This window comes from Kryptolebias marmoratus, linkage group LG8, assembly GCF_001649575.2.
Source record: "Kryptolebias marmoratus isolate JLee-2015 linkage group LG8, ASM164957v2, whole genome shotgun sequence".
Classification (NCBI taxonomy): domain Eukaryota; kingdom Metazoa; phylum Chordata; class Actinopteri; order Cyprinodontiformes; family Rivulidae; genus Kryptolebias; species Kryptolebias marmoratus.
Window position 1 is genome coordinate 27,399,443 of NC_051437.1, and position 25,437 is coordinate 27,424,879.

Consider the following 25,437-nt stretch of genomic DNA (forward strand, 5'->3'; position numbering starts at 1 on the left):
TAATCGAAACTGTATATAAAAAAAGCAACTTGTTCCGTTCTGCAGAAGTGTTTCTGAGGAACGGTTTGTTTAATGTTTTCAAACTTTAGGAAAATGTGCAGTCAGTGATAGGAAGCGTGGGTTGATGGAAACATCTGTGCAGCTCCTTCCATCACTTTCTGTTTCTCTCCTCTTGGATTTCCCCTCCTTAGTATGTTTTTCCATCCTTTTTTCTTCCTGGTTTCATCTCATTGCACTTTCAGATTTTGTCCAACACCCCGTCTCCCTTTGTTCTTGCGTTTCACCTCTCTCCGGTCCGTCTCGTTACTTCTGTTTTTCTCCTTCAGCTCCTCCAGACAGATGGCAGGTCTCGGGGTCATGGTGAGGTGTCAGGGTGGGGTGATGGCCTACAGGGCGGAGGGTTGGATTTCTGAAGACATCCAGCCGTAGAGCTTTTCTATTGTCTTTGCTTCAGCTGTGTTCTCCTCCGTCTCCACACTGTCCTTAACATGTGCTCTCTCTGCCAGACGTGCACACTTATTTCAGAGTCCTGAGCCTTCCTGCTGCGTCTCAGCGGTGTGAACATGCAAAATGTGTGTTCAGTGTGTGTGTTTGCTGACAGAATTGGGTTTTGTGGAGAAACATCCCCCAGAGTACGACAGGGAACAGATTGGAGTCTGAGCCTCCTTGTCCTGACTCATTAATCTCCTCTTTAATTCATGGTCTCACCGCCGGCTCAACTCGAGCATGCTCGCATACACACGCATAGACGCGTACCGTGATGGCTCTGAGGTCCAAAAGAAGAAGAAAGGGCGCACGAGCACATGTTGGTGCTTGGCACAAACAGTCACAAGTGTCATCACTGAAGGGAGGTTTAATGATTTAATTTCCTCATGTTTTGGTTGCCTTTTTCTGCTTGGAAATCATCCATCAAACTTCAAACCAGCTCACCGTCCTCCTTTCACCATCTCATTGATATCGTGCCTTCAGTAGAAGTCATGCGGCCAAGATCCTAAAGTTAAAAACAACTATAAATGGTTACGTGGACTGATGGCAGGTAATCTTCCACGCAGGTTGTATCTCTGACCGTTTGTCTGCTTGAGGTGAAGTTTTCCACCATTCCTACCCAAAAGATTAAACAAGAACGGTCTGAAGTTCTTGTCTAGCTACTTCCTCTCAAGCTCTCTGGCATGACTAGTTGTAAACGACATCTGAATCCTTTTCTGCTTTGTGCTGCTGCCTGTCAGCTTTAAAATGTCACATTCTTGTATTGCAAGCAGCGCATTCAAAAACGAAGTGAAGGAGAACCATATCCAGAGCAACGGAAAGAAAAAATCTCAGCTATATAAGACATGCACATTTTAAACATCAGGATTCGAATGAATGCACTCTTCTTCAGAGATTGGCAAGTGTAATATGTATTTTTCATATTTTCTCCTACTTTTTCTACAATTTGTCAGTTTGATAGAGCAGTCCAGGTTTTGTTTTTCCTAAACTTTGTTTATTTCACTCTGATTTGTCATGTGTGCTTGCTTGTTGAATCCAAAGACTTTGGGTTTTTTCCTTCTCGCTCATGAAAAAACATAAACTAAATGCCTGGGTTGTGAGATCGAACAGTGTTTTTACTCCTCAGTGCTCATCTCCACGATAATTCATTCCTGTGCCGGTCATGTAAGATTTTCAGCAGCCGACCTGACTCCCTTTTCCCTTTTTAAATGCCTTGGCAGTCGTGAACATTATGAAAAGGGAGACGGAAGGCCTTGAGGAGGAGCAGGAAGAGATGGAACTCATGGAAATGATGGGAACATTGATAAGGATGCAAGAACAAACACTCGAATTGTTGGCTTCGCTTCTTAACTGGACACAGATTTGAAGCTTCAAAGGCCTAAAAAGACATTTTGCAGCCATAACATCACCGGAATAATAAAAGTTTGGGTGGTTAAAAATGAATAGTTATTTTAATTCCAGTATATGGCAGTAATGGCATGGTGCGGAAAACATTACTTGAGGAGGTCATGCAGCATTTAAATTGTGAGATTGTTACTTGTTTCCTGTATTTGTTGGACAACTGTGCTGAGACAGAAGGAACACCAGGATACATTCGTCTCACTCAGTTGTGAGCTTTCCTCAGCCAGTTTCAGGGTTGAATGTCTTGGTTTCACCGGGTTATTTGTAGACATTCTGGAAGGAGTCACTCTGGCTCAGTTTCAGTTTATTACGGGAGTGAATCATTGCCCCCTAACAAGATGATAAGCCGTCGTTGGCACTCCCTGGTCATAGATCTGTTTCTCCATGCCCTGAAAGATATTTTGTCAACTCCAGATGTTCGAGCTTTGTCATGGTTACACTTTTTTTGTTGTTAGCACTCTGGCTTTTAACTGGATTTTGACAGATTTCCATCTCTGGTAATCCAGGTGTTATTTACGCCTTTCGTGATCCAATCCAATCCAACTTTATTTTTAAAGGACTTTAAACAGCCATAGAGGACCAAACTGCTGCACACAGAAGACAATAACAATAAGATCAGAGAAAATCAAAGCATATAAGATCTTCTCTTACAGAGTGCTACCGCCAAAGAAAAAAGGTGTGTTTTAAGAAGAGATTAAAAAACAGACATGACAAGAGGCATCTCGTTCCATCCAGGCTTTTATGTTCTCAACACCAAAGTAATAGATTGACAGAATATGTGTGAGGCACATAAATCTGTCATCTGCATAACAATAAAGTGAAACACCATGTTTTCTTATTATGGAACCAAGTGGAAGGAGGCACAGTGAAAAGAGAAGAGAGCCTAATGCTGAGCCTTGTGGTATTCCACAAAAAAATGAACTACCAAGGCTGACACAAAATGGACATAATAGCAATGCAGAGCAATGCCCTTGATTCCCACCCACTCCTCCAAACGAGATAGCAGAATGTCAAGGTCCACAGTGTCGAAAGCAACCATGAGATCTAAAACACAAGAATGGCAGTCCCCAGAATCAGCAGCAGCAGCTTTATAATAAACAGTTGTACCCATGTAAACATTAAGACATCTCATATCTTTGTCCAGATGTCTTTAACAACACAGTTAGATCAGGAGTTGGAAAGGATAGAAGAGGGAGTCTTTCTAAACAAAAACGTGCTAATGTATTTTTACACAGGTGATTTCCAATCAAACTCTAGAGGTATTTTAAAAATAATTAAACGCCTAGCAATCTTTAGCAATCTACCCCTCGAGTTTTGAACTAATATCATTTTATGTTGAGAACTTTGTTTGGAAAATTGGAAAATTTCAAAATTTTGCACGATCTCACTGTCAATATCTGTAAAATTGACTAGTTTATAACCATCTTTGTGCTTTGCTAAGGTTGATTAGCTGTGGCAACAATCTTGAATTGGATTGGACTGACTCCAAGCATTTATCAGTTGTAGATGTATATCCAGTAATTGCTTTCCAAGAGTTTCATTAAAATCAGGCTCGTGGTTCATGGGTTATTTTGCTAACAGACACACGCAGGCAAAAACATTATCTCCTACCTTTCGGCGGTGGATGAGAAACAACAACAGCCTTTGCTCAGTTTGTGGTTAGATTGTAAAGCAGTGGTTCAAAAAGTTTTTATTCTCTGTAAAAAATAATTGGCGATGATTGCACGTGAACATCTTGGATAGTTGATTTATCCTGTCATCTGACTTGCACTTTCATATCATGCCTGCATTCTCTTTCTGGATCTTAGTGGCTCAGCTGTATCGCTCCATCATGCTGGCTCATCGTGATCCTGTAATCCCGTCATGGACCGTTTTGTCACGGTGTAAATCAGAGGTCACAGCTCACTGGCTGTTCTCAGACCCTGCCTGCATGACGTCATTCAGCTTCACCACCCAGAACATGGTGTCTTCTCTCTCTGCATCCTCCTGTAAACAACGTTTCATCAGTCAGAAGAATGTGGCAGTGACTTTGCTCTATAAACAAAAACACATGAAGTAATGATGTTTCACGATGTACTCTGTGGCCGAGGGACGCTGCAACCACGCGCTGTTCGCGTGTACGAGCAACCAATGTCGCAAGAGAGGAAATGTTGCTCAGCTACGGCTGGAACAACATTTTAAAATGTTTAGAAGGACCTCGTGCTTCCTAGTAACGACCAAACTCATTTTTTTTTATCATCATGCTTTTTCTTCTCCTCGACATGTTCAGATCACATGACGTGTTACCAACTATAAGTAATAAAAGCAACATAACTTTCAAAGAAAAACCAACAAGAATTCTTCCTTTCCTTAACTTCAGTTTTGATCGTTCTGGCAGATTTAGAGGAGGTTGACTCAACGTGTGGTTATTCATTGAAGCAGACACTTTATTAAACATGCTTATGGAATTCAAAACATCCTCAAAGGTGTGGGTGAGTGTTGGTACGCATTGAACTTCCTTTTTTGGACATTTCGGCAAAGAGAACCGGTTCTGAAATAATCTAGAGAAAGGACATTTTCTGTGACACACTGAGTCCTGAATGACTTTGCTGAAATTTACTAAAGAAGCTAAAACAAATGAACACTAGCTAAAAGCTAAAAAGAGCAAAACACTAGCCAGAAGCTTGTGGTAGCAAATGCTACAAGCTAATGGTAACAAAATGCTAGCTAGAGGCTAGAAGTAAAAATAGGATAGCTAAAAGCTAAAAATAGTATAAGACAAATATAGTGCATGTATGCTGAAGCAGATTCCAAAGAGAAAAATGTTTTTGAAGAAACTAAACACATTTTAATGAGGAAAATATTTTAAAATAAAGGTAAATATTTTAAAGTTTAGACGTTACCAACATGGTATTCATAGACCCCAATCTCCTGAATGAGCTGAACGTTTTGATAAATGATTGGCTAAATTTAAACAAAGCCTGTAGAAGCAGTTTATTTTTATCTCAAGTTAAAACTGAATCATGAATAAAAAGTAACACTTGGACTTGTGAACACCAACAGTATCTTTTAAAAATCCTAACAAAAATGGCACTATAATGGATTAATTTATTTTGTTTTTTTCCTTGATGGTCTGCAGAGCATGACCCACAGATTCTTTAACCTTCATGTTTAACCAATGAACTCATTTCTTCTTCACAATCAGGGTTTTTATTTATTATTTTTTTGTCGAGTCACTGCTTGTCAGTGTTGGAAACTTGAAAGTGTGTCGATCAGTTTCATCTCGGCCACCGTCTCTGTGTGTTGTGCTGCTGATTTTTGTGGTCGCTGTGGCCCGGGTGTCATGTGTTCTGGTTGTTTGCCAGAAAGTTCTTCTTTTTATTTATTTATTTTTTTTATTTTCTGTCTGTTCAGAACGATCTGTATCAGTTTCATTGCTCGTGAAGACATCTTGTTTTGATGTAGAACTGAGAGCTGTACCCACATGATAAGCCACAACTCGCACCAACACAAGTGCTGCAACTTATTCAAAATTAGAACATTGATCTTTTTTTTATTTATTTATCTTATTATTATTATTATTATTATTATTATTATAGCGTGTTTTCTCATTTGGTCATTTATTAATAATTGGAACAGTTATTGGAAAAGATGCATCAGCTGATGGATGATATTTCTTGTCTTGGGCTAAGATGTTTTTCCCCATTTGACTTAAATACAATTGGTTAACCTCAATAAACTTTCACTGAACAACACTTAATAGAACTTGGACACCTAAAAAATACTATAAAGAACTAAATTTTGGACTTGGTTTGCACAGACAAGGTAGATAGCCAGTCATTTATGATGTTATTACATTTTCTAACACTTGAGAGTGGACTTTGACTGACCTAAGTAAAAGATTTTGCCCATTTTATAAGAAAAGCTTTATACACTAAATCAGTTTTCAGTAAAAAAAAAAAAAAAAGCCAACCTTGAAAAGGTTTCTTATCCGAGTCTGTACATCAGAAGGGACTTGGTGTTTCTTTCCATTGTCAGTTTTTATTTACCATACACAAAAATTGATTTAATTTTGTGTGCATGGTTTATTTTTTTAATGTTTGTTTTAAATTTAAAGAAAAGTAGAATGCCAAAATGTATTCTTTTCAATATCTTCCATTAGGGTTAGGGTCCAAAGACGACATAATTCACCTCAGTGCTCTTTACGATGTGAGGTCAAGACTTTTGACCTCACAAATTGAAAAATACCATAAAATTATTTTAAAATATTTGTTAATCCTTTAAGTAATTGTGCTGATTTCTGTGAATAGTTGGAAAGACTTTGGCTCATGTTTTCTTAACTTAATACAAAAACTTTAATAAATACTCCCAATGCTCATTTTCTCCCAGCCTTGCTTTAATGGCTTTCAGCTTCTAAAGATTGATTCAACCTGCAACTGCTAATATAAACATTTTTTTAAGTGTCATCAACTTATTGAGTTTCAATTTGTCTTCGGCATCGTTTTGCCTAAGAGGAAACGTGTCTGGGGCGTTAATTGACGTCTGGTGTGTGTGTGTCATGGTCCGGGGGTTTCACCATCAGGGGATTTGATTGTTGCAGCTTGTTATGGTGCAACACCAGAGCAACCAACAAGTCACAGCTGATGAATGGGAAGCCACAGCTAACGATCGTTAAAACGCTCCTTTCTCCACATGCAGTATCGGACCATTTATCAGCCGCAGAGACGAACCTACAGAACCAAACGCTCTCGCAGCACATCACACGCACTAATCAGCTGCTTTCTGGTCGTCGTGGTAACCAGCAGCAGAATTTCGTTCCCCGTGCCCCCTCACATTTTCGTTCGCGTCTTCCCACTTATATCCAACCTTTCGCTTTCATTAGATAATCCTTCGTTCACCCTTTTTGTTTTATCCATGGCTAACGAAGAAAGGCGAAGTTAAAGATGTAGAAAAACAGAAAAAGAAGAGATGAGGCCTAAAGCTTCCTTTAGACTGCTGCTTAGCACCTGATTTCCTCTGGGAAGTCTACAGAGAGAAAGGAAAAAAGGCGTGACCGTGTGAAAAAGAGAGAACTGGAGAAGATAAAGACAGGGTTTACCTGACAGGTGAAGGGGGAGATTGAGCTTGTCAGACCAACAGTGCTGCCCTGATGTGTTCATAGTGAATTGATTGGTAATTTTAGAGTAAAAAAAAAACGCTTCCCCAAAGGACATGACTTATTGAAAGTAAAATCAATATCCTCTGATTTCCAAGTTGAAGAAATGACATTCGTAGAGAGATAACAGTAAAGTCACGTTTTGAATTTTGCGTGCAGATGCAAAGAAGCAGATAGGTGCAGGTGATTTATATTTAAATGCTGCATGGGTGACCGCAACAACCCGATGATGCCACTGCTGAGGACAAGGGTTAAAGTCTCATACAGCTCTTGACTTGACATGTTTCCAGTCCAGTCAACAGGTCAAGATAAACAATAACTACAATACTCAGCTTTGTCTTGTTATGTCTTATCTTTTCCTTTCAAACCTCACTCTTGTAAGGAATAACACTTCAAACAATGAAGAATCAGAACTGAATCAAAGTTAATATTACCTGAGAAAAGCTTCCCTACAAAGGAATCTGTTGCCCCCTTTCCATAATGCGTAACATAAACGTGGAAGTCATTGTTTTCTATGACCTTTTTAGGGCTTTAGAAAGGAGAGAGAACCATGCAGGATCCTTTCAGGTCAACTCTGAGTCAGGATGTCCTGTTCAAATATGCAAACATGCTGTGGACCTTTAAACACTTTCAGTACTTTCCTATCCCTGCCATAGAACAACCACATAATTAGTACACCTTGTTTTATAAAAAATACTTTACACCAATAGGTAACAAGTCTAGACATGTCCATTTTGTAGGTATTAGTTGGCGTCACATGACTTTGGCGAGTCCTCTACACCCACATTCTTCGCATTGTTCTACGAAGTTTCACAGGATGAAATAGGCAGTGGTCAGATTGCCTCCTAGTTACGAATAAAGGATAAGGTGGACGTCAAACCCTGACTCAGGCGCTGTAAAGTTGTTTTAATTAATCTACGTCGACTCATAATTTGCTTTCCTGGTGGCCACTTCCCACGACTTTTCCTGTTCAGATATGAGATGATTTTTTTCGATTTTACTCCAAGGTCATCTGCTTTCACTCGCCGTCTTCTATCCGTGCTGTCTCTTTAAATCATAGACACGGTGAAGGGCAGTGAAATGCTTTTACAAAATGTTCATTCTCCGTATCAAGGCCCGCACAAGGTCCTCCTGACGTTGGAGCCAAATATTTACTTTTCCCTGGCAGCTTCCTACCTTGTCTCTTTGATTCCTCACGCTCATTAACAAGGCTTTGGATGAGAGGGGGTCATGGGATTTGGTTTAAAAGGACAAATGGTTTCATTGAGTAAGAGCTGAGGAATGAGACGCACTCAAGGAGAAATTCTTACCTTATGATACTGCAGGTAAGCAGGCCTACAGTGAGGCTTTAAAACTCTCTGCTAGTTCTGTTATTGACTGGACCTAACAGTGGACACAGACCAGAGAAGTAGCTCCTGTGGAGTGTTTACTGTCTGAAGTAGAAGTGTGTGTTTATTTACGAAGAGCTAAATTATGAATGAATGGAGCTACTGTGAGATTATTGCCCTCAACCTGACCTCGGCTTTGATGGAACATTGAAGACTTGAGGCAGTGATCTCAACTGCTTCAAGTAAACATAATCAGTGTTACTCAGTCTTACTCACATATCTTGGTTGTTCACTTTCATGAGCGAATAAGCCTGTATGTGTTATTTACTTCTTTTTGTAGCTTGTTTGAAGTTAAATGATCAGTGGTACCTTGAATCAGCATTTCTAAGATTTCTGTGTCTGCCGTGTTGCATCATGTTCCACTACCGGTTTAATCTCGATAGGCTTGTTCTTTTTAAAGCCTCGAACCAGTTTTTATTGCACATTTCCTTTTGTTAGCTGATCCTGTTTAAACAGCAGGAACCAACAATGTGTTAGGCAATTCTTTGTGACTTCATTAGGTTGTCACTTCACTACAAGCCCTGTTAACTCAGAAGGAACTTTAAAGCTGAAGTAAATTATTGTGGGAAAAGAAGGGTAATTTTCTAAATGCTGCAAACACTACTCTGACAAGACAAAGCTGTTGATTTTCTTTTTTTTATATGTAAACAGAGACCTTGTTAATCAACCGTTTGACTTATTGATGTTCTAATGGCTCTCAGGCCACGGTGGATTTCAGGGGCTTTAAACACAAAGCAGCTGGACTTCTGTTATGTAGATCTCCAACTACAGAATAAAAGTCCAGCTGTCTTGTTTTCGAAGCTTTAGGATTTGCCATGTTTTGGATGGCCGACAGTCTACACGAGTATAAGGGTGTAAATGTATGCCTGAGTTCGGTACGCACTTCAATATGAGGCTCACGGTTCGGAGCAACAGGAAAGAGAAACAAACTCCAAATGCTCGTGGCAGAAACAGGAAAAACAAACCACTTTTGTTAGTAGGGAGGGTCTAAGATGGCAGGTCGGGTACAGCAGATTAGTCAACTTGTAATATTTTACTGACCTTTTTTCCATCCAATCTGAACTGTAAACAGTAATCTACAGGGCATGTGTCAAACAAAAACTTCTATGAACTCCAGAAAGTTCTCTTACCGTGAAAACCAAGAAGTGTTTGCTTCAGTTCATTTACACTTGATGCAAAAATAAAAAACGACACAGAACTGAATAACGTGAAAATACAGAATAAAAACAAACATGAAACATTCAAATTTATCTTCTCAGTGGTCTGAATGTGTGAAAATAATTATATTTTATCGGACATTGAGTAAATATACGTACAAATGTCTTATCACTGTACTTTTCAAAGTGCTAATTACATGATACAACTGCCTGCCATACCTGTACCTCTCATCTCTTCTTCTAGATTCTAACTTATTATTGAAAACTTCTTAGAAAAGCCGATATTTATACACAAACATTTCAAAACTATTACGAAAGACAGTTCTGTTCTGATAACTTCAACTAGTGTTTACTGCATTATGCTTCAGCTACAGAAATCTACGGTAACCCTGCTGGGACAAACGGGACTGGGCAGCAGCTTTGCTTCTGATCCTCCTAAAGCGACAGCGCTAATTAACGAAATCCATTTTTGACATTTTAAAATTGATTCTGGGTGTTACACGGTCTGCAGTGCACCCCAGATTTTACCCGCAGACAGCCTGTGATAGTGGCCCGTTCTGACAATGTGGTGGTGACGTCATTCTTCATGAGTCTTATCTGGCACCAACATGCTCACGCCCTGCGCATCGATACCTGCAGAACGAAGATTCGTTTCCTCAGAACTATGGCGACGCAACAGAACCCGGCCCCTTGTGTATTTTTCTCTATCCTCCCGCGTTTCCAAAGAACTCGTCGTCCGTTGCTTTCCCTTTTTCTGGCGTTTCATCTGTACTTGAAGCAGTTTTTGATGATGACAGCAAGGCAGGAAGAAGCTAGTCCTCGAAGATCTGAGGTCTGTTATCAAACAGAAAGGCACTCCTGAAGTGACTTCCTCTGCCTTTTGCCTTTTTGTAATATTTCCTCACATGTTCATCAAGTTTCTGTTCTGGTAAGGAGAGAAAGTTTCACCACCATCCCCCACCAACAAGCCAAACTCTCCTTTATTGATCTTGATTTCATTAAAGCATTTCAATTTAAGATTTGCATTAGAAGAGAAGGATTGTATTGGCTCGATATTACATCATCCTGTTGAGCTATCTGCTCCAAACATCAGCACAAGCACTGCGTTCTGAAAAAAAAAAAGGCGATTTCTTCCCTCACGTTTAAATACAGCGAGTTTAGCAGCTCGTAATGCACCGGTTGCGTCACGCGTGTTTTTGTAAGCCTTTCGCCGTAAAACATGCTGACGTCAGGACCGTCCGCCGTACTGCAATTTACTATAATTGTCTGTGCCGATATCTTCTACTGAATTATTTATTGTGAAGCTTTATACACACGAGCGCAGTCTTAATCAATGAAGTGATCTCATATTTGTCATGCTGTAATTGATCGAGCCGATACACCGCTGGTGTTGTACACGCCGTAATGGAGCTTAAATGAATATTCCTCCATCTTGGACATTGTGCAGCTATAAAATGCCAGTTAAATACAGGAATGTATTAAATACTGTCTATTATCAGCCATAATTCAGTTTGCATATACTTTCTCTGCTAAAATAGTTTTTATTGCCTTAGAGTAAACCGTTTTTATCCATTTGTCCTCTGGGCTCTTAGGCGATGGAAGCCATATTTTCCCCTAATGGATAAGAAGGGTGGTGTTCAGACAGAAGTAAAGAGAAAGAAGGTTTTGTTGCTGGCTGTGTTGCAAAATCTGCTCACAAGTAAATAATGACAGTAGCTGAGGTTTTTCCTTTATTTGGTCTTGCTCTAAATAATCGGTTTCTTGTCCAAACAAGTATAAATTGCATCGTTGTTTTTCTTCTTTGGCCTCGGCCGTTCTTGTTTCAGATACATGAGACATAAATTGATGTGATCGTCAGAGGACCTCGAGGTCTTGGTGGCCGATTGCCATCACTAGACCTGTCATTTGGTTTTTGAAAACGAGCTCAAACTCGTCCTCGTTTATCTAAATGCTCGTTTGTGTCACAAGATTTGGCAGCGATCACTGGTTTTCACAAGAGTGCATCTGATAAATGGTCACGTCTATTTTGTAACGTAAAAAAACAAGCAACGGTCAAGATAAATCGAGCGTTTTAAAGTAGACTCAAGAAAACAAAAAAACAATCAACTTTGCTCTGAATTTTCCCAAATGGAAATCAATAATCAAGAACAAAGGTCTTCAGAGTGACACAGGAGTTGTTTATCTTTTCTTCGAATGGTAATCTAGCCTGCTGATTTAAACATAATTTATTCCTAGATAATGGATATACAGCACTTCCACCCACACACACTTCTGCAGTCTGGTCGTCACAGTTTAACACTTTTAAAAGTCTTGATCCGTTTGCCTTTTTTTAAATGCATCCTGTAATAAGCATTATTCTGAAAAATATCCATGTTTTGCTTTCAAACCAAGAGAAATTCTTCATAAAAAAATGAACTAGTTTTACATTTTTCACCAAAGTAATGATGCAGAATGCTGGTGAATAGTTTTTGGTTTATTTTATCATTCTTAAAGAACCTTAGATGAAGGCTAGTTTTCATTTAATGTCCTTGGAGAGGTGTTACAAGTCCCCCTAAAAACAAAACACAGATTTATAGCATCAAAGACAATTTAAAGAAATTATTTAAACCCTAAAACTGCAGAAACTTCTAAACGTCTCATACGTCTTAAACTTCATCACATAAAATATGATAGTTGCCACCTTTACCTTTGCTTCATCATGGCGGAAACTCCTAACCCAGCGACGGGTATCCTTCTTTGAAGGAATGCATATCGCCCGCCGCCTTAACCCCAACGTTTCAAACATGTCATGAGGTCAGTTAGCGCTGATTTTTTTGCTCAATATCTTTAAAACTGGCCCACTTAGAGCCTTTTTTGTTTGCTAAAGTTAAATCTAAAACTAGCTGCAGCAGCCATCTTGAGTTGCAGATGTACATTCGCTGATTATTTCCTGAGAAATGAGATATTTTATTAACATTAATGTTGATTTTAAAGGTTAATCCCAAGTTTAAGGCATAGATCTTGTTGAGGATTTTTGTTTGCTACAGTCAGTTGGCTGCGGTGGCCATCTTGAATTGGGTTGACTCCAGTTGTAAATGTACGCACACTGATTAGTTTCTGTGAGTTTCATTAAAATCTGTGCAGTGGTTTGTGAGATATTTTGCTAACAGGCACCCGGGCAGCTACAGGATTGTGTTCCCTTTGAGCCCAGGGAAGCCCGTCACTGCTGACTGCTCCAAAAAGAAATGTTTTTAACGTCCGCCATGAGCAGACTCCAGATTCTTGTTTGCGTTTCACTTTTCAGTCACCACACTCACCTCATCTGTTCCTCTAAGTTTCCAGTAACAAGCACACACACCCACTTCCATTAAAGACCTTCTGTTGGGTGAGTCACTCTCACAGTTGTTCTGGACGAGGCGCTCGTGAATCGGTGCCGGGAAGGAGCTCAGACCCCACACATCGTGTTTACTGAGGTGACATTATTTACACGTTGGAGGCGAGGACAACATGAGGGTCAGCGGCGGTGAGTCAGCTGGGTGCTGATTTCACCATGGCCTGTTTGTGGGAGCGCAGAGCCTTCGCTGGCGCCTCCCCGTGGCCCGAGCGGAGAACTGCGCTCGGCTGGCAGCTCGTTTCCAGGAAATGATTTCAGTGGGTGGCTGTGTGGGCTCGGCAAATTGAGGACAACTGCGGGGAAAAGTGTCAGCAGAAAACAGCGGTTCTGGAGGGATCAGACACGGCACTGATAGGATGCCGGAAAGAACGACAGAGGGATGGGACTCCGGGGGGGTTTTCATTTAATTAACGAAATCCTGATCAGATAACATCACTGCAGGTGCTTTCAGGGGTTTTACTTTTGCTTATTTACCTTTATGATTGCTGCAGTGGATGGAAATTTCCACACCTGATTGTGTGGGTTGTGACAGTCATAAAGATAGCCAGCTGTGAATCTCTGGTTGTTTTTGGTTTAGAGACCTTTAAAAAGGGAATCCACCTGCTTTTAGTTGTGGGTAAGCGAGTAAATTAAAAATAGACTCAGGTCAGAGTAAGATTCTGAAGCTGTATGATCCCCTTAAACAAAAATATCACTATTTCCCTGAAATAAAACATGCCTTATTTGCTTCTATTTATAAACAAAGATCCAATTACTAATACTGTTGCTACCTAAATAAAATGGCACAATGCTTAATAATGATTATTGTATGTGTAAAATATTATAATAAACATTATGAGACACTAACTCAAATTAGGACTTAGCATTTTTTAAACTATTAAATCAAACTTTATTTGAGATGCTGACTTATAAATGAGACATTTTATGTCACAACTTGTAACGGTATCTCATAAATATTGGATGGTAAGTTATATTTTTTCAGCTGCTATCTCATAATTATGACTTTGATGGAAGAAAACAACCTCTGAGTGGTGGAAAGGTGCTTCCAAATATTTAAGCTCAAGTCTAAATTTCAATATAATCACAATTATTGAGAGTAAATTTAAATCTAGCACCAGAATCAACAGGCTGGGTTATTTATTTTTAGGTTTATTTTGTGTTTGTGTTTCTGAAAAGAGAACATTTCATGTGACCCAAGGAGGATAAACAAAACTTACGTTGTCCTTTTTCTTCTTCTTCTTCTTTTTTAAATGCATGTACTGGTTTTGACACCATGACTTTTTAACGCCGTCATGTGTCGTGAAACCAGTACGTTTGTGGGCTTTCTCACGCCGTCAGTAAACATTCCTCGCAGTTAAACCTTTTCCTCTGTTTTTTCTTCCGTCCTCCAGGAGCGCTTTGCTGAAATCTTCGGCGACAACGCGGCGGCTGAAAGCAGAATCTCTCAGGAGGGTTTAAAGAAGTGGCTGCTGGTGGGGATGACGGTGGTGACCGCGGTGGTGGCGGGTTCGCTCTTCGCCCAGAAGCGCCTGTGAGAAGACGGCCCTCCTCGCTCTTTTCTGCCATCATTCCTCCCCCCATCCACCTCCTTCTCTGTGGAAATGAAGGTCCTGTTTGTCTCCGAGACCAGAACTGCTGATGACGTTTACTAAATGTTGTTGGACTTTTGAAAAAGACGACTGTAAAAGAGTTTTAGTATTTTCTTGTGTTCACCTTTTTTTTTTTTTTCCATCTTAATTCAAATGTGTGGTTATACAAAAAAAACAACACATTTTGTTTTCACTCACCGATCCAGCACTTTTTGGTTTTTTCCCATTTTTCTGGTTGATTTTTTTCTTTTTCTGTCCAGAATATTTAAGATGTTGTTTTCATTCCTATTCCAGTTTGAACTAGTTTTAACAAATTTTTGTTGGCATTTTTTTATTCTCCAAACAGGCTGAAACGGATGCTTTTTTTTTTCTTTTTTTAAACCCAGACATATCACATGGAGTCGGCGCGTTTGTTGGAGTGTTTTGAAGTTTTTGTTGCCCTTCTCACAGACGGCTCTAGAAACAGATTTGTTCGTGCCATATGGAAACTAAAAACCCCTGAACCTGTTCGATAATTTGCATTTTTCTGCCAAACCCCCCTCCTACATCATAATCCATCACTCCATCCTCTGTTGGAAATGAAGGATTCAGCTGAGAAAAATCAGATCATAGCTACGAAACACACTGACGTCGTTAACTAAAGCTAATTCTGTTTGTTTGTCTGAGTTGGTGCATTTGATTATTATTATTATAATTTTTAATTTCTGAACCATTAAAATTCCACTGCTCCCACTCACCTGTGCTTTATAGTCATACTTGGCCTCTAGTTGGTGTTTCGGTCCCCCCAGACTGATTTTCGTATCAAGCTGTCGTAAGTCCGTGAAGCACGTTCGTCACGTTGTAGCCGAAGAACGCAGCAGAAACTGTAGCAACACACAAAACGCAGCAGCGTCACCCACACGCCCGGATGTTGTAGTCTTTGGGTCGGACTGAACCTCCTCTGATCCATCTGTGAGCGAAAACAGCGATGTTCTTTAAAGTATCTGTGGTTGAAGGCTTAAAAACTGAACATAGTTTATGTTGTGATGACACACACACATCATTGTGTTAACTGCATTTACTTGAAGATTCATCGTTGACCTCTGAAATCATCCATCCGTCAGCTTCGTTGTCATCACTCATTATTAACGTTTTGTTTTGCAAAGTGAAGAAACTAAATATCATAAATCTCCAATCAGAGCTGAATAACTTCACATTATGACACACAGTGCAACTTAAAGGTGTTCAGGCCATTAACTTGTTCTGTAAAATTCAATATTTTATGTACAGAATGATGTGTTTCAGACTAGACATAAGTTATAAGCTAATTCTAGTTTGGTGGAGAAATTTGCCGCGTCGGTTCTAATATGTTGTTGGTTTTACAGGAAAAAAAGCTGTTTGTATGAAAACGACTCGAGCAAAAGTTTGTTTACAGCTCGTTTGCAGAGCTGCAGCTCCTGAAGGTGCTCGTTGCAAAGCATGAAATCAAACAAAAAGTTTCAAATAGTGCAGTTTTCTGGTAGTTTTCCAGATTTGCGGGTCTTCGTTCAATGTAAACGAAGCTGGATCTTCTCAGAAGGAAACGAAACAGAAGCTAGAGTCCGAGTTGAGTCTGTGTAGCTGAACCAGTTTGATCTGTTTTCAGTCACTTCGGCTGTTTCTGCAGATAAACAAACATTCGGCCACAAATTATTAACCTGAGGAAATTTGGTTCTTTATGAATATTTTTTTGTCTGGTCTTCATGACTTTGCAATGAGGAGCTTTAATCTGGCGTGCAGCTTTTTTTTTTTCTTTTTTTTTTAATCGTAGTTCATCGAAAACTGCTGTAAAAGTTTCAGCTTCTTAAATGTTGGGATTTACAGTTCGAGCAGAGATCAGCAGCTCGTACGGGAAGCTGAGTTTCGCGGGGTTATTGTCAGGATTCAGTTTGCAGTGAAGTCCTAATTATGAAACAGCGTTTTTATTTTGTGACGTGCTCCACGTTTCCACAGCAGCCTTTTGATGACATTTGTAGCAAACTGACAGAGCAGCTGTCTTTCAGGAGACGATGCAGATATTTCTTCACGTGTGTTTGGGAAGATCTGACTTTCTGTCTGTGTCGGATCTTATCAGCAGCCGTCAGTGGCTGCAGGACCGTGAAACTAGCCCCCCTTTGTATCTCATAACCTCAAGTTTTATATAAATTGTTCCCACAATCCAACCTTCCTCCCCCCCTCCCTCCTCTTCCTCTTCCTCTGTCCTCCCGGGACACCTCAGACCTGTCAGATCTCCAGCTCCTCTTCCTCTTGCGGTCCCACGGCTGTCACCGCAGCTAGTCACGTGTGTCAGTCACAGCTGGCCCACCCGCTGCCTCGCTCAGACACACCTGAGCTCTCACTCACACACACACACACACACACACCTCTTTGTTTCCAAACATCCATCCATCTTTAATTTAGAGCTGCAGGAGTTTTTGTCACCTGGTGTTTCACACACCAGCAACTGGCAGCTCGTTTGATTTTTACTGGGGATGGAGGGGTAATATATGTGTGTGTGTGTGTGTGTGTGTGTGTGTGTGTGTGTGTGTGTGTGTGTGTGCTTCGACCCCAGAATCTTCCAGCTGCTGAGATTTCCTCCTAAATTCTGGCTTCGTAACAACATTGTGTCTGAATGTGTTAAGGCAGCACCAAAAGACGCGCAGGCAGGTGCCGTTTCCCCATCGGGTCACCAAAAAAAAAATAAAAATGTTAAAAAAAAAATACGTCAAAACATCACTACATCCTCGTCTATAAAACAGGTCTCATCTTTTGTTGTTTATTTGTTTTGTTTTTTAAAATCATAAAATCACATGGGTTTCTGTCTCCACAGTCCTGTAGGACAAATATTCCTCCAAATATATGTAAAAAAAAAAAAAAAAAATCGACTCGATATTGATCTGAATGCTTTCGTCTCGAGCGTCATCCTTTTAGCTCTCATACATTCCAGTACAGTATATTTATATCTCTATTTTTCTAGCGTACGCTCCATTAAGAAGCTGCTCATGTTTTTGTTTCTTCTCTGCTGTCTGGGCTCTAACTTCTTACACGTTGTGTGTGTGTGTGTGTGTGTGTGTGTGTGTGGGAGAGAGAGAGAGTTTCTGTCAGGCAACATGTTTTTGAAGGAGGCACATATGAAGGAAATGTGACAGAATTGGCACGACCCTATATAACTATATCTATATATGCTTGTTATTTAAACTGATTAGAATAGTAAGTTAGTTTAGTGGTTATATTTAAGAAAAAAAAATGATGATGGCTTTTAAATTTAATTTATATTTGATGTCAAAAGCATAATCGTGCCCCTTCAAATGGCCTTAAACTCCATCTCTGCGTCGGTGTGTGTTGTCGCATGTGGGCTCTTTTTTTTTTTTTTTTTTATAGGATTATTCGACTGCTACTAGACAGGACGATGTCTTTTCATGTTGGGTGAAAAAACTTTCTGATCGTAACCATGTTTGTACGTCTTTAGAACTCCATTGTAAAATTTTAGATTACACTGAATCCAATAAAGCCCAATGTTGGAAGATGTTCCGAGTCGGCTCTCGTCCTTTCAGTCAATTTTACGACCATAAATGACTCCACAGTCGATAAGAGGGAACGGCGGATATAAAGAAAAGGTCAGCCGTGATGTAAGGACGTTCAGATTTTTATCTGAGGTTCCCACTCTCCAATCAGTCCATTTAAGAGAATAAAGAAATACAGTTTAAATCTTTTATCACCTTCATTTTCTAAAACCTCCATCCCCTGGACATTTTGACACAATGTCCAGAAATAAAAACATCTAAGGAGCTTTATAATTCAGAACTGGAGATTTGAGTGGAGTTTTAAGCTTTAAACTGCACGAGATGCTTTATTTCTGCCAGCTGGACTCACGAGCAGATTAATCTCCCTCCCCTCCCTCATGAGGGTCCTCGGGGTATTTGTTTGCCCGACTGACTCGTGCATCCAGCAGCTACCGTCACACCAAACTGTAGCTTTGTATCTTTAAAAAAACTACAGTTTTAGCTACTTTTCTCTGAGAGAGGAACCTCTGACGATTACTTCTGTGAGAGTTTCATTAATTTCCTGGTGGTTTGTGAGATGATTCAAGGAGCCTGCAGGTTTCTTAGGATTTCAGGCTGTCTCCATGCATTCCCTTCAGGTTTTTTGTGGTTATATTTATCAAACGACGTTGCCATGAGAACTCAAAATGCCAATAAAAGCAAATGACCTGGCTGCTATTTTCCGTGTGCACACCTTCCCGTTCAGGATGCGTTTAGAGCTGAAAAACAATGAGTGTCACCGTAAAAAAGTCTGTGCTCCAATCCTTCAGGTGTAAGTTTTAGAAAGCTGACATCTGATTTAATTGGATTTATGGTTTGGACTTGTTTTTCCTCTGTTTTATAGTGACCTGAGATGGCTTTTTGTTGGAAAACCAAAAAGACCAAAAAGTGATTCGGATAAAAGAAAACTTTATTAATCTGTGGCGACAGGAGGACGGCCGCAGTGATCATGTTGGAGGAGAGGAGGCTGACTGTAAATGGAGGCCGGTGGTCCAGACCCTGTGCCCCCTCGGACCCGGTCCCGGCGGTCCGTTTACTTCCACTGACCCTTCTCGTAGTCCCACTTGGCGGAGAAGCCCTGGATGGGGTTGATCTTCATGTCCAACATCCTCTGGAGCTGCATGGCCTGCCACTCGCTTTCGAAGGTCCTCGGGCGCGGAGGGTAGACTGGACCAAACAAAGAGCGGGGACACACTTTAATGGACTCTGAGGACATTTTATGTTGTCTCAACCAAAGCTGAAGTCTCACCGTAGATTCTCTGCCACCAGAACACCAGACCGGTGAAGCCCAGAAAGAAGAAGATCCCTCCAATGACAGTCTTCCACTCGGATGTCGGGTGCTTCATCTCTGCGTATGTCTGGCAGAACATGAGATGATACACTGGAGGAAGGGACAGAAGGGACAGAAGTCATTTGACATTCAAAAAGTCACCCTGAAACAGGGGTGAAAATTACCAGCCACTATTTTTTGTTGTGACAAAAAGTAATTTCATATGATGACGATGATGGAGGTGGGTGGAAGCAGTTGTGGTGCCCTACAAGCTGAACAACTCCTCTTTCTGGACACTGCATGGAAATAACTAGACTTTTCTTTTTTTATTTTTTATTTTAAACCATTAAAAGATGCATATCTGTACATAAAACCGTACATAGCACCAACCGTTAGACATAGCTGTTCAGCCGTGCTACGGTAGGAAAATCTGACGAGGAAGCACAGATCGTCAGAACACCGCACGCTGACCGACGTCATGACGTCATTGATTTAGTTAAAAAAAACCGTTGTTTAACTTTCGGTTCTTCCCTCGACTACTCTTAATAAACAGAAAATAAAATAGGTTCTCATCACAACACCTAATTGGTGTTAGACTGCATGTAATCTGTAGTGGATCGAGTGCATCAGATGGGTTTGCAGTGAACTGTTGTAATATTTTTATTATTCAGGCGGTTTTCTCCGCCTGAAGTGGTATTTCGCTTTTATCTAAATAAAATTCAGGTTGAATGTTATTTAGGTCATTAATTATCAAACAACAACCAGTTAATTTACCAACAAGTCTTTAACTGTGTTTATTCCTCTCATCATGGACAACAAGTCCTGTGAATTTGGAGACATTTGTTCTTTTTTTGAAAAGTTACCAGGGGGAACCAAATATTTCAGCCGTCTGAAATAATCGGTTCCCCCTCTAAAACATGGGACAAAAATTATTTACCAACAAGTCTATAACTGTGTTTATTCCTCTGTATTATGATATTATTAGCACATTTTATTTTTAAAAGAATGATGTTTTTTTAATGATAAATATTTGCCCCTCTAAACAATTCTGTTAACAGATAAGTCTGCGTCTTACGGGCGACCTTCTCCTCTTTGCTCAGCTCGGTCCAGGGTCCTTTCTCCTTCTGCTTCAGGCTCTTCTCAGCATCAGTCAGAACATCTCTGTAGGGCTTGTCCGGCAGGGGGGTGTCCAAACGGTCCCAGTACAGGGGCCTGGACATGTCCACCGTCTCCGACACCTCTGAGGGACAAACAGACGAAGGCACAGAATGAAGAAACATTGTCTAAAAGTCTTCATTTTCTTCTTTTTATAGTAAATAAAAAGTTTTCACTCATGCTGCCCCCTACAGATCAGATAAATAAAGGTGGAGCAGCAGCGCCACCTGCTGGTCAGTCATCTTCTCAACAATTAAGAGATTCAATGCATAAATTAATAGGATATATCTAAAAAAAGTTAACTTTTTAAATGTCCTCCATCTTTCTTTAACAAATACATGCATCATCAAACTGTCTGCAGTCAGTTTCTACAACTTTCTTTTTATTTTATTTTATTATAACAATATAAAACACTTAATATTACAGATATGAACAAAACAAGAACCAAAAATCAAAACATATTGTTGTGAATTTGCTTTAAAATACTCCTCTTTGTTGACCTATTGATTGTGTAAAATATTATTTAGGTATTTGTGTTTTATCAGGTAATCAAACAGAAAAGAGGACCCCAGCGTGTTTAATTAAAAGTCATAAAATCCTGCAAGTTTCTCTTTTTTTTTTTTTTTTGTGACGGCTCTTTGGATTCTTTTATCAGTGGCTTCATTTTTAAATATATTTTGTGAAGATTATTTCTAAAGCAGATTTAAAACATAAGGTCAAAAGCTCCATTCTCGAATAAAATGGGACTTAAAGAACAAATAAATAAAATAAAAACTAAGATGTTTTCATCAATTCAACCTGAAGGCCAGTAAAAATGTTTAAAAAAAATACAGTAAGAGTTAAGATTCATTGCTTGACCACAGTGTTGTTTATTATTGTGAATATAGTTATTTTTCCTTGTTGCTGAAAGGCAAAATGGATGATAATGTTTTGTCTATAAGTAATCATTGGATGTGCATCTACAGCTGATTCACTTTGATGCCAGCCTGATTCAAGATGGTCGCCAAAGCCAGCTGACCTTAAAAAAAAGACATTAATGTTTGTAATTCAGTCAGTTTTGAGCTAAAATTAGATGTGATAGAAGCTGAGAGGCATCCGCAGCCATAAGATGATCTTGTGAGGTGGTGGGTGATAGGCATTCCTCTGAGGAATGCTAGGCCTTTAATATTTTTCCCTCACTCCTTTCTCTGTGTCACTGGTCACACCTGCAGTCCAGCTGTTCATCCAGCTGTTTCCACTCCGTCCATCCATCCATCTTTACCTGCTTCTCCTTCTCAGGTCACACAGACACCTACACACAGTTTAGAGTTACAGATCCATGTTTTTGGTCTGTGGGAAGAAACGAGTACCTCAGGAGAACATGCAAACTCCATCCAGGAAGGCCGGCGATCCTGCAGCCTTCTCACTGCGAGGCGACAGCTGTAACCACTGCACCACCGTCCTCCGTTTCTGCTGTCCTGCTCTCCTGTTCTCTGCTTTTACTCCAGTCTTAGCATTTATTCTGCTAATTTTATTATAAAATACTTTTTATTTGCTCCTTATCCTGTCTCTGAAGTCCATAATACGTCCCATGTTTTTGATTCATTACATTTTTATTTGATTTACACCCTTATTATTGTAAAATGTCCCCCAGCAACAAACAAAGTAAAACCAATAAATGCGACGACAGCGAGAACAGAGCTGGGTCACAAATGAGGTCCAGGGTTTGGACCAGCTTGCAACTGGACGTTTAGCTTCACTGAATGATTAAAAAGAAGGATGAAAGCGTACTGCTGTGGTCGTGGCTCTCCATCCTCACGCTGCTGGTGGTCGTGGCTGCGGCGCGTCGGGCCAACAGACTCCCAACACGAGCCGAGGTCAGACGCAGCATCTGGAGACAGACAGGATTCATTTTGAGCTCATTACGTTTTCTTTTTGTGCATCTCATGCTGTAGTTTTTGTAATGTGTAAAATAGTTTGTTATCTCCTGCTGCCAAAAGGTGAAGGAGAACAGATTTTAATGAATAGATGGGCGTCTACAGCTAATTAACATTAGCCATACAAAAAAAGCTCTTACTCTGCTGTTTTAGAGCTGTTCAGAGAGAACTTTGTGTGGTAGTAGCTGAGTCTGAGCTCTAATACGGACGCTGAGCACGAACAGATGTTTGTTTTTTGTAGAAACATCTCTGTTTGCTGTGGTTCCCTGCAGTAAATCCCAGCATCCCAAAATGATCTTTAATGGATTTCAGATCCTTTACTTTCCTGTCTGATCATCTTCTAATAAGCTCAACACACACGACACGGCAAATAAAACAGAATTTAACCTCGTGGTAAATCATCTTATCTGAGCAGATCCTTTAAATGATTCAATTCTCTGAAACGCTGCACAGAAAAAAAAAAAAAAAAAGCAGGAAAGGCTTTGAACTCAGGGTGATGTTGACCAGAGATCCAGATCTGTGTTTCTTTGTCTCTTTAAAGCACAAAACACACCTGAGGATGTGGCTTTTATTTCCTCTAAAACCATCCCATCACTTCCAGAACTCTGTTTACCAACCCTTCACCGTAGACTTTAATGTTTTACGTTAAATATGGAGCAAAAGAAAGGATGCAGAAGCTGACTGGGAGTTGATTTAAGATCTTAGGCTGACTTTTCTGACAGATTCAGAGGCAAACTCGTTCAGTTTGCTTTTATTTAATGACAAACTAGACTTTGCTCACAGTTCTTCTAATCAGATTAGGCTACAAATCCTTTTCGTGCGTTAGAAAAGCTGCTGGAGGGTAAAATGTTTGCACTGGGATGAAGAATACCGCCGAGCTTTCCAGTCCACATTTCTGCACAAATGTTTATTAAAAAATCTCAGCAAGCTGTTTACAGAACCGGGATCACATCCTGCACAGGTTTGCTTTGCTGAAAATACAAGAACACCAACTTATACCAACTTATACAGGCTTTGTTCTGCTGTTAAAGCACATTCTTTGCTTCCCACAACTTCTAAAAAGTCTCCCAGCTCAATGTTAGATTCTTTCTTTCCTGCTTGTCCACTTGGGATTCAAAAGAGGCTCTGTGTGGGAGGAGGAGGAGGAGGAGGGGGGGATCTATTCCTGGATCTATATCTTCCTAAGTTCTCCTCCGTCTGTTTATGAGAGCAGGCAAAGACAGATACTCACTGTAGTCGCTGGAGTCAAAGATGCACCAGGAAAAGAGCAGATCTTTCGGGGGAAAATGTCTGTTTTGGCCTCCTTTCCTCTTCTTCTGTCACCTCCTAACACTGAGCAGGGCTCAACTGGTGGGCGGGGGGACAAAGGCTGCATGCAAGGAAGAGGGAGGAAGAGGAGGGACGGAGAGATCCCTGCTGGACAAATAAATAATCAGGCAGAGCTGAGAGGACTGACAGGAAGAGAGGGCCCTGCTCAGTTTGTTTACAGAACAGAAATAAAGCAAACAGCATTCTCTGTGAATCCTTCTGCTGAAATATGAAGGAGCTGAGCTGTTAAAGCTGAAAGAAGCATAATGCTAGCTAAAAGCTACAAGTAACAAAGGCTGGGTAAAAGCCAAATGTGGCAAAAGGCTAGTTAAAAGTAGCAAAATGCTCGATAGAAGCTGAAAGTTGGGTTAGAATAAGTTTAACATTTGCATTCAGAAATGGCTGAAATAAAACAGAGGTAGTTAGATTGCAAAAGTCATGCAAAGAAACAAAACAAGATTTCAATTATATGATTATGAATCAGCATTCATAAAAAAACACTTCATTTAACTTCTATTCCCCCTGCAGCAGAGAGTTCAGGGTTTATATCTGCAGCTTCTACCAGGCGATAAGAGATCTGTGTTTCGCAGGAGCTGTGTGTGCATTTGAGTCATGTGGTGTTTGGAAAAAAAAAACGCTGCCAGGATTTCATCTCAACACGTCCGTGAGTGCCGTGTGGATCCCATGGCTGTTTGGCAGCTTGGGCAGGAGAGGCTAAATGAGGACAGGCTTGTTCTGGATGACCTCCCAGCTACTGAAACTCAGCTCAGGTTAACCATCAAAGATTTGTGGACACACAGTATAACTCTGTAAGACAAGAATACACAATCTGTTTGGTCTTTCTTTGTTATTATGGCTTTAATATTATAGATAAACAACTCAAAGGTCAGGGTTTCATCAGCCATAGCTTGAAATAACAGGTTTAGTTTGTAGAAAATAAACCATGATAAAACTTTTTCCTCTTTTAATGTGAGAAATATATTGTACAATAAAAAATAACATAATATAACAGATGGATGGCTCCATTTCACTTCACAGGTTCTCTATCAGAGGCCTGGGATCCTGAGGGTTCTGCTCAGTATCTTAGCTGTTCCTCGGACTGAGCTCTTCTGGACGGAGATCTCTGAGGTTGTTCCTGAGATCTGTTGGAGCCGATCTTCCAGTTTGGGGGTCCGATGACCAACGGCACCACTGAGGCCTCGACTCTCCATAGCAGGGGTCTCCAATCCTGGTCCTCAGGGCCACCATCCTGCAGGTTTTCCTTGTTTCTCTGCTCCAACACACCTGATTCAGAGGTTAAATCCCCTCCTCTTGTTCTGCAGAAGCCTGTTAATCACCCATTGATTCAAATCAGGTGTTGGAGCAGAGGAACAAGGAAAACCTGCAGGATGGTGGCCCTCCAGGACCAGGATTGGAGACCCCTGGTCCACAGCCCTTGGTGTTTCTCCAGTGCTCCTTCTTCCTGATGTTACAGTCTCTTGGGACTGCTGCATCTACCACCACTTCTTTCTTCTGGATCTCGTTGACCACGACAATATCTTGTTAGTTATTCATCTTAGCCCTGCCTTTCTCCACCACCCTTGGTGGAGTCTCCCACTTTGACTGTGGGACTTCCAGTCCATGCTCGGCACAGATGTTCCTGTACACCAGTGGTGCCCAGTCCTGGTCCTGGAGGACCGCTATCCTGCACGTTTTAGCCGTTTCTCTGCTCTTCGAGTTCT

General features: G+C 40.5%; 2 protein-coding genes across 2 annotated transcripts in view; one reads left to right on the forward strand and one right to left on the reverse strand.

Moving 5' to 3' along the window:
* bcl2l1 (BCL2 like 1) overlaps positions 1 to 17,460 on the forward strand; it is a 30,374-nt gene extending 12,914 nt beyond the window's left edge. The window contains exon 3 of the mRNA XM_017433493.3: positions 14,331 to 17,460. Coding sequence (XP_017288982.1) covers positions 14,331 to 14,474 — 144 coding nt within the window. The 3' untranslated portion in view covers positions 14,475 to 17,460. The remainder of the gene's footprint in view (positions 1 to 14,330) is intronic.
* A 1,496-nt stretch (positions 17,461 to 18,956) lies between these two features.
* On the reverse strand, positions 18,957 to 23,798 carry LOC108246102. The gene is made up of 5 exons (XM_017433472.3): positions 23,640 to 23,798; positions 22,263 to 22,362; positions 20,413 to 20,577; positions 19,317 to 19,448; positions 18,957 to 19,234 (listed from the first exon to the last, which is right to left on the reverse strand). Exons 1-5 carry the CDS (start codon positions 23,781 to 23,783, stop codon positions 19,101 to 19,103), a joined length of 675 nt encoding a protein of 224 aa, XP_017288961.1. The 5' UTR covers positions 23,784 to 23,798; the 3' UTR covers positions 18,957 to 19,100.
* Positions 23,799 to 25,437: the final 1,639 nt, after the last annotated feature.